Genomic DNA, 9,902 nt, shown 5'->3' with positions numbered 1-9,902 from the left:
TCTGAGAACTGATAGATGCATGCCTATTTGTCATGTGGAAAATGTAGTATCCAACAGGGCGATGAAAGGGATGAGGTTTTCTTTGCAATTCACTGAGAAAATGTGTCTAAGGATGAACTTATCGGAACTTTTTATGAAGGAGCCGTTACCCAATGTGACATTTCGTGTTTCCCAGACACTCATCCGTGATCATGCATATAAAGGTATACCTTGTATATCTGTAATATGTACCTTTCCTGCATAGTCAAAATGTAAGATGCACCAAATACTAAGTCTGATGCTCTGCTACACATGGATATCATTGCGGCAATGCGTTTAGTTACTTTTGTGCAGCAGACTAAGCAATTATTTAAAGCAGAGGCACAACTTTCACCGAGGTTGCATTTTTGTCCCCCCCCAGTTTTATCATTGGAATGTGATACAAAAGTAGGCAACGGTGTGCTTTAGGACCATGCGGACGCCTCTGAGCGGTCGGGTTGACTATGTGTTTATCTGACTGGATAAAAATTAAATATACCCCCCCCCCACTTCTGACTTAAAGTGTATGGAAGTTTGTGTTAAAGTGGAAGACCAATTTTTTTTTTTAAACCAACAAAAAATTTTTTTTTTTTTACCTGGGTAATGTGGATTTATCTATAGAGTAAAAATATGTTAATTAAACACTGTTCTGTAAATGCATTTTATTGAAGACAAACGAGTACTTTTCCCACAACTATCAAAAGAAATTTGGACTGGCACAGATTTTTTTTTAACAAAAGCTTTTGCTATAGAATACAAACCACCCCTGCTATTGTGTGATGCAACACAAACACAATGTGACATTTCTCAAATCAGCTAACATTTGAAGAGACTCAAATCTTGACATGAAAAAATATTTGACAAATAAAAAGAACAGTACACATACAGGCTTAAGTGAATTCAAATGTCAACCAAATACTTCTATATGCACATCATTACGTTGACACAGTGGCAGAGAAGTTATTTATGCTTGGAATGGGGCTTGAATGACACATGACGTTTGGAATCTTACAGTACAAAGTCATTTATGAACTGACATCTCCAGGACGGCATTTTCTATAAAACGATTAACTACACTGATAGCGTCAACAGATAAAAAAAACAAAAATTTCCAACACATTTTCACTTCACTAAAGTTAATAAAAGGTGTTTTAAAATCAACATCTCGGTGGCAATCCTAAACTGTACCAGACAATGAAGTGGTAGGAAGAGGTTTGGATTCTCACAATCCCTGTGGCCACAACAGTCAAATAGTCCAGCTGAGTCCAATTACCTACAAAAGAGAAAATAATCACAAAAGATATTAAGAGTTTTTAAATGGTTTTCCTAGCCCCAGGCTGTCATTAACCTAGGACTATGGTTCAATTGCAGCTAGCTCAGTCTGGTTTTACTGCAAGCAATGTTGGGGGAAATCCTAAGCTTAGGATCAAAGAGAATATCCCATGATGAAGGTACACTATATATACAAAAGTATGTGGTCACCTCTGTAAATTAGTGTATTCGGCTATTTCAGCCACAGACATTGCTGACAGGTGTATAAAATCGAGCACATAGCCATGCAATCTCCATAGACAAACATTGGCAGTAGAATGGCCTTAGTGACTTAATGTGGCACCATCATAGGATGCCACCTTTCCAACAAGTCAGTTTGTCAAATTTCTGCCTTGCTAGAGCTGCCCCGGTCAACTGTAAATGCTGTTATTGTGAAGTGGAAACATCTAGGAGCAACAACAGCTCAACCGCAAAGTGGTAGGTAACAAGCTCACAGGACGGGACCGCAGAGTGCTAAAGCGTGTAAAAATCGTCTGTCCTCAGTTGCAATACTCACTACAGAGTTCCAAACTTCCTCTGGAAGCAACGTCAGCACATCAACTGTTCGTGAAATGGGTTTCCATGGCCGAGCAGCCGCACACAAGCTTAAGATCACCATGCGCAAGGCCAAGCGTCGGCCGGAGTGGTGTAAAGCTCGCCGCCATTGGACTCTGGAACAGTGTAAATGCGTTCTCTGGAGTGATGAATCACGCTTCACCATCGCATTTGATCGGACGAATATAGGTTTGGTAGATGCCAGGAGAACGCTACCTGCCCGAATGCATAGTGTAAAGTTTGGTGGAGGAGGAAAAATGGTCTGGGGTTGTTTTTCCATGGTTCGGCCTAGGCCCCTTAGTTCCAGTGAAGGGAAATCTTAACGCTACAGCATACAATGACATTCTAGACGATTCTGTGCTTCCAACTTTGTGGCAACAGTTTGGGTAAGGCCCTTTCCTGTTTCAGCATGACAATGCCCCCGTGCACAAAGCGAGGACCATACAGAAATGGTAATGGTTTGTTGAGATCGGTGTGGAAGAACTTGACTGGCCTGCACAGAGCCCTGACCTCAACCCTATCGAACACCTTTGGTTTGAAAAATGCCTAATCGCCCAACACCAGTGCCCGACCTCACTAATACTCGTGGTAAATCCCTGCAGCAATCTAGTGGAAAGCATTCCCAGAGAGTGGAGGCCGCTATATCAACAAAGTGTGGACCAACTCCATATTAATTCCCATGATTTTGGAATGAGATGTTCGAAGAGCAGGTGTCCACATACTTTTGGTCATGTAGTGTATATGAAAAAGGAATTAAGTAGGATTTATACAGTTCTTTCAAAAACAATAGGAAAGAGTGTTCGGTAAACTTCTTTGTGATAATATAATTTCACCATGCAATTATTAGTCAAATATAAAAAAATATATATAAAAAAACTAGGTAGTTACCTGTCCAGCCGGTTGACCACCTCTCTTACGGTGCCGATGAGGTTGTCGTGCTCCTGCGGGTTACTCAGGATGATACCATGGAGCTTTTTCATGTAGGAGTCGATGGTGTCCAGGGTGGGGGTCTCCCCACTAACTGCAGGCGAGAGGGTAGCTTGAGCATGGGAATGTATACAGGCCTGAGTCCTATTTAACTAGGGTACATCGTAGCAAAACTTTTTGCAATGGAAAAGGAATACGAGCATTTTCTTTTCGGAAAAATCCAGGTAGTCCCTCCATGTTTCAGTCTGTTCAGTGCCTAATGAATATTGCCCTGTTTACAATATCAAGGTGCAGAACTCATAGAACCAAGGAACGGTGGAGGGACGTTAAGGGCTGACCCAGGGTTACAAAACACACAAGAATAAAAACAAGGAGCTTTTACTTGTGTTTCCCTCTGAAGATTATCTATGCACATTTCACACAGGAGGAAATGTCAAATCAGGCTCCTGGTTATAATCCCCCGAAAATATTGAATCATTTATCAACAAGGAGGACTTGCATAATCACAGAAAATGAGTTCTCAAAAAGGTGACAGGAGGCAGAAGTTTTCAAACAGGGCCTCTGCGGTTTGAAGTAGCCGTTGAAGTGAGGGGTGATGGTAATGAACAAAAGATATCCGCTGTTTCCCTGAAGTGATCACAGAAGACCTTGAGCTGAGGTACTGAAGCGTGTGTGATGGGGACAGTAGGGAGCACCCCGAGCCAATGCAAAATAGACACACATGAATGCAATACAGTTGATGAGTGTCTGTGTGTGTAGCATTTACCCATAAATGCGTGTGTGTGTGTAGCATTTACCCATATATGTGTGTGTGTGTGTGTGTGAGAGAGATTGTTTTTATATACCTGTGTAAGTGTGTGTGTGTGTGTGTGCGCGTCTCTCTCTCACCAGGAAGGGCCACAGAGGAGAAGCTGCTGGTCAGGGCCTGGCGCAGGGTCTCCAGGTGCTGCTGGAGCAGCCCGTTGCGTCCCCTCTCCTGCCTCACGTCGCCGTCCAGGCGCTCCACGGCGCCGCGCATGCTCTCCACGTGCTTCTGCAGTGCCGCGTTACGCTCCTCATACTCCATGTTGGTCTTGCGCAGCTGACGCATCTCCGCCTCCCGCGCTGCGGGCAAAGACAGACAAATGCCCCGGTCAGCAGGAAACGGGGGTTAAGGTACGTGATGTGAGGTAGCAGGGAGGGTAAATAGTATCAATAATTCAACTGAATCCTCTGCGTCTTCAGTTGCTATTGTGTTGTTACCTAAAGCGGGGGCAGATATTTTGGGGATGAGTACTCTAGTCAACAGCAATTTATTATTGGGGAGGAAGTTACCGGAGTAAAATAAAACATTGCAAAGCAAAAATGCTGTGTACCTTTGCTGTGGTTGAGAAACTCCTCTGTGAAGATGGGAATGTCGAACACAGACCTTTCCTTGCCCTCTGTGTCCTTCTGATGGGGTGGAGGGGGGGGGGGGGGGGGGGGGGGGGGGGGTGAGCGAGTGGGTGAGAGAGAGAGACGCTTGTAAAACTGAGTGAACACGTTTGAGAGGGGGAGGAAATGGTTTGAAGCTCTGATCAACCATATGCATTGCACCAACATTTGGTGGCTGCGACGTAAGTTGCTCTGGATAAGAAGCCTGCTAAATAAAAAAAGATGTACAAATCTAACAGTTTAAACACTGTTGCCACCAATCGTTTCCCTAAACCACAATAATTTCTCATTGGACTGAACCCTAGTGTCTATTGCTAGACTGGCACAGTGGTCCCTTGTAGTAAAAGTGATCTTTGCTGTTGTGATGTGGACTAATGAGTGTTGGACTGTGCTCATTCATCTTGTATGGGCAGTGGGATGGCAGCAGGTGGAGATTGGCCACTCACTGGATAGCGCATTGAAACTCTGGAAAAGGGGGACGCTTGGTTACAACATTTTAGTCATTTAGCAGTAGATGGTCATAAGCAAAGTTACACTATGCAGTTAAATAGCCATATACCACAATGCATTATGAGTGGAATCTTCTTTTAAAAAGTGGGAATGAGATGTAGTGCTCAAATAAGAGCAATAAGTATGAATTGAAAACATTGTCTTGTGTCTGTGCCCTACAGTCCTGGATGTTGCTTCGCAAGCCTTTACGCCCCGCCTAAAGAGTATGCTAATCTGAAAGAAATGCTGGTGCCGTTTCAGAACGGCTCATTCCAGCTAAGAAGTTACCTTGGTGTTTTCCCTCCTGTGTCTGAAAAGGCCATACCCTTTAATTACAGTGCTTAACTCCATAAAAATGAATTACACACTTACCAGAAGCCATGGGCTTGCAGCCGTACACAAATGAGTGTCAAAGCGGGTTTAATCCGGCTTTAGTGCCGCTCCAGTAAGTGCTTAATGTGAAGCGAGTGGGGGCCGGACCCTTGAGAAGTTGGGGTACTTAGGTGAGGATATCGTGCCAAGGTCCTTATAAGAATGCCCAACATACAACAAATCATTAAGTTGTTCACGTGTGATCAATGGTGACTGCAGCATTATAATTTACGCTAATGGGGCGATTACTACAGAACAGACCTTTTTCAAGCTGCATTTCCATGTTAGTCATTTAGCAGACACCTACAACCCTGACGTTGCAAGCTCCTCGCTCTACCAACTGAGCCCTACGGGACCATTTCCATGTTAGTCATTTAGCAGACACCTACAACCCTGGCGTTGCAAGCTCCTCGCTCTACCAACTGAGCCCTACGGTACCATTTCCATGTTAGTCATTTAGCAGACACCTACAACCCTGACGTTGCAAGCTCCTCGCTCTACCAACTGAGCCCCACGGGACCATTTCCATGTTAGTCATTTAGCAGACACCTACAACCCTGACGTTGCAAGCTCCTCGCTCTACCAACTGAGCCCTACGGTACCATTTCCATGTTAGTCATTTAGCAGACACCCACAACCCTGACGTTGCAAGCTCCTCGCTCTACCAACTGAGCCCTACGGTACCATTTCCATGTTAGTCATTTAGCAGACACCTACAACCCTGGCGTTGCAAGCTCCTCGCTCTACCAACTGAGCCCTACGGGACCATTTCCATGTTAGTCATTTAGCAGACACCTACAACCCTGGCGTTGCAAGCTCCTCGCTCTACCAACTGAGCCCTACGGGACCATTTCCATGTTAGTCATTTAGCAGACACCTACAACCCTGGCGTTGCAAGCTCCTCGCTCTACCAACTGAGCCCTACGGGACCATTTCCATGTTAGTCATTTAGCAGACACCTACAACCCTGGCGTTGCAAGCTCCTCGCTCTACCAACTGAGCACTACGGTACCATTTCCATGTTAGTCATTTAGCAGACACCTACAACCCTGGCGTTGCAAGCTCCTCGCTCTACCAACTGAGCCCTACGGGACCATTTCAATGTTAGTCATTTAGCAGACACCTACAACCCTGGCGTTGCAAGCTCCTCGCTCTACCAACTGAGCCCTACGGTACCATTTCCATGTTTGTCATTTAGCAGACACCTACAACCCTGGCGTTGCAAGCTCCTCGCTCTACCAACTGAGTCCTACGGGACCATTTCCATGTTAGTCATTTAGCAGACACCTACAACCCTGGCGTTGCAAGCTCCTCGCTCTACCAACTGAGCCCTACGGGACCATTTCCATGTTAGTCATTTAGCAGACACCTACAACCCTGACGTTGCAAGCTCCTCGCTCTACCAACTGAGCCCTACGGTACCATTTCCATGTTAGTCATTTAGCAGACACCTACAACCCTGGCGTTGCAAGCTCCTCGCTCTACCAACTGAGCCCTACGGGACCATTTCCATGTTAGTCATTTAGCAGACACCTACAACCCTGGCGTTGCAAGCTCCTCGCTCTACCAACTGAGCCCTACGGGACCATTTCCATGTTAGTCATTTAGCAGACACCTACAACCCTGGCGTTGCAAGCTCCTCGCTCTACCAACTGAGCCCTACGGGACCATTTCCATGTTAGTCATTTAGCAGACACCTACAACCCTGGCGTTGCAAGCTCCTCGCTCTACCAACTGAGCCCTACGGGACCATTTCCATGTTAGTCATTTAGCAGACACCTACAATCCTGGCGTTGCAAGCTCCTCGCTCTACCAACTGAGCCCTACGGTACCATTTCCATGTTAGTCATTTAGCAGACACCTACAACCCTGACGTTGCAAGCTCCTCGCTCTACCAACTGAGCCCCACGGGACCATTTCCATGTTAGTCATTTAGCAGACACCTACAACCCTGACGTTGCAAGCTCCTCGCTCTACCAACTGAGCCCTACGGTACCATTTCCATGTTAGTCATTTAGCAGACACCCACAACCCTGACGTTGCAAGCTCCTCGCTCTACCAACTGAGCCCTACGGTACCATTTCCATGTTAGTCATTTAGCAGACACCTACAACCCTGGCGTTGCAAGCTCCTCGCTCTACCAACTGAGCCCTACGGGACCATTTCCATGTTAGTCATTTAGCAGACACCTACAACCCTGGCGTTGCAAGCTCCTCGCTCTACCAACTGAGCCCTACGGGACCATTTCCATGTTAGTCATTTAGCAGACACCTACAACCCTGGCGTTGCAAGCTCCTCGCTCTACCAACTGAGCCCTACGGGACCATTTCCATGTTAGTCATTTAGCAGACACCTACAACCCTGGCGTTGCAAGCTCCTCGCTCTACCAACTGAGCACTACGGTACCATTTCCATGTTAGTCATTTAGCAGACACCTACAACCCTGGCGTTGCAAGCTCCTCGCTCTACCAACTGAGCCCTACGGGACCATTTCAATGTTAGTCATTTAGCAGACACCTACAACCCTGGCGTTGCAAGCTCCTCGCTCTACCAACTGAGCCCTACGGTACCATTTCCATGTTTGTCATTTAGCAGACACCTACAACCCTGGCGTTGCAAGCTCCTCGCTCTACCAACTGAGTCCTACGGGACCATTTCCATGTTAGTCATTTAGCAGACACCTACAACCCTGGCGTTGCAAGCTCCTCGCTCTACCAACTGAGCCCTACGGGACCATTTCCATGTTAGTCATTTAGCAGACACCTACAACCCTGACGTTGCAAGCTCCTCGCTCTACCAACTGAGCCCTACGGTACCATTTCCATGTTAGTCATTTAGCAGACACCTACAACCCTGGCGTTGCAAGCTCCTCGCTCTACCAACTGAGCCCTACGGGACCATTTCCATGTTAGTCATTTAGCAGACACCTACAACCCTGGCGTTGCAAGCTCCTCGCTCTACCAACTGAGCCCTACGGGACCATTTCCATGTTAGTCATTTAGCAGACACCTACAACCCTGGCGTTGCAAGCTCCTCGCTCTACCAACTGAGCCCTACGGGACCATTTCCATGTTAGTCATTTAGCAGACACCCACAACCCTGGCGTTGCAAGCTCCTCGCTCTACCAACTGAGCCCTACGGGACCATTTCCATGTTAGTCATTTAGCAGACACCTACAACCCTGGCGTTGCAAGCTCCTCGCTCTACCAACTGAGCCCTACGGGACCATTTCCATGTTAGTCATTTAGCAGACACCTACAACCCTGGCGTTGCAAGCTCCTCGCTCTACCAACTGAGCCCTACGGTACCATTTCCATGTTAGTCATTTAGCAGACACCTACAACCCTGGCGTTGCAAGCTCCTCGCTCTACCAACTGAGCCCTACGGGACCATTTCCATGTTAGTCATTTAGCAGACACCTACAACCCTGGCGTTGCAAGCTCCTCGCTCTACCAACTGAGCCCTACGGGACCATTTCCATGTTAGTCATTTAGCAGACACCTACAACCCTGGCGTTGCAAGCTCCTCGCTCTACCAACTGAGCCCTACGGTACCATTTCCATGTTAGTCATTTAGCAGACACCTACAACCCTGGCGTTGCAAGCTCCTCGCTCTACCAACTGAGCCCTACGGGACCATTTCCATGTTAGTCATTTAGCAGACACCCACAACCCTGGCGTTGCAAGCTCCTCGCTCTACCAACTGAGCCCTACGGGACCATTTCCATGTTAGTCATTTAGCAGACACCTACAACCCTGGCGTTGCAAGCTCCTCGCTCTACCAACTGAGCCCTACGGGACCATTTCCATGTTAGTCATTTAGCAGACACCTACAACCCTGGCGTTGCAAGCTCCTCGCTCTACCAACTGAGCCCTACGGTACCATTTCCATGTTAGTCATTTAGCAGACACCTACAACCCTGGCGTTGCAAGCTCCTCGCTCTACCAACTGAGCACTACGGTACCATTTCCATGTTAGTCATTTAGCAGACACCTACAACCCTGGCGTTGCAAGCTCCTCGCTCTACCAACTGAGCCCTACGGGACCATTTCCATGTTAGTCATTTAGCAGACACCTACAACCCTGGCGTTGCAAGCTCCTCGCTCTACCAACTGAGCCCTACGGTACCATTTCCATGTTAGTCATTTAGCAGACACCCACAACCCTGGCGTTGCAAGCTCCTCGCTCTACCAACTGAGCCCTACGGGACCATTTCCATGTTAGTCATTTAGCAGACACCCACAACCCTGGCGTTGCAAGCTCCTCGCTCTACCAACTGAGCCCTACGGGACCATTTCCATGTTAGTCATTTAGCAGACACCTACAACCCTGGCGTTGCAAGCTCCTCGCTCTACCAACTGAGCCCTACGGGACCATTTCCATGTTTGTCATTTAGCAGACACCTACAACCCTGGCGTTGCAAGCTCCTCGCTCTACCAACTGAGCCCTACGGTACCATTTCCATGTTAGTCATTTAGCAGACACCCACAACCCTGACGTTGCAAGCTCCTCGCTCTACCAACTGAGCCCTACGGTACCATTTCCATGTTAGTCATTTAGCAGACACCTACAACCCTGGCGTTGCAAGCTCGTCGCTCTACCAACTGAGCCCTACGGGACCATTTCCATGTTAGTCATTTAGCAGACACCTACAACCCTGGCGTTGCAAGCTCCTCGCTCTACCAACTGAGCCCTACGGGACCATTTCCATGTTAGTCATTTAGCAGACACCTACAACCCTGGCGTTGCAAGCTCCTCGCTCTACCAACTGAGCCCTACGGGACCATTTCCATGTTAGTCATTTAGCAGACACCCAC

At 47.4% G+C, this 9,902-nt stretch overlaps 1 protein-coding gene across 3 annotated transcripts in view; it reads right to left on the bottom strand.

Annotated features, from left to right (window-relative positions):
- Positions 1 to 665: 665 nt before the first annotated feature.
- Positions 666 to 9,902, bottom strand: part of hmg20a (high mobility group 20A) — a 31,363-nt gene continuing 22,126 nt past the window's right edge. Inside the window, exons 6-9 of one of the 3 annotated variants that reach the window (XM_055934914.1) lie at positions 4,167 to 4,242; positions 3,700 to 3,915; positions 2,773 to 2,905; positions 666 to 1,291 (exon numbers count right to left, since the gene is read on the bottom strand). In XM_055934914.1, the coding sequence (XP_055790889.1) occupies positions 1,288 to 1,291; positions 2,773 to 2,905; positions 3,700 to 3,915; positions 4,167 to 4,242 (429 nt within the window). In that variant the 3' untranslated portion in view covers positions 666 to 1,287. Of the gene's footprint in view, positions 1,292 to 2,768; positions 2,906 to 3,699; positions 3,916 to 4,166; positions 4,243 to 9,902 lie in introns of those variants that run through there. The other 2 variants (XM_055934916.1, XM_055934915.1) reach the window with 2 other exon arrangements.

Source organism: Salvelinus fontinalis, chromosome 9, assembly GCF_029448725.1.
Source record: "Salvelinus fontinalis isolate EN_2023a chromosome 9, ASM2944872v1, whole genome shotgun sequence".
NCBI lineage: Eukaryota > Metazoa > Chordata > Actinopteri > Salmoniformes > Salmonidae > Salvelinus > Salvelinus fontinalis.
This window is presented reverse-complemented; position numbering and strand designations above follow the sequence as displayed.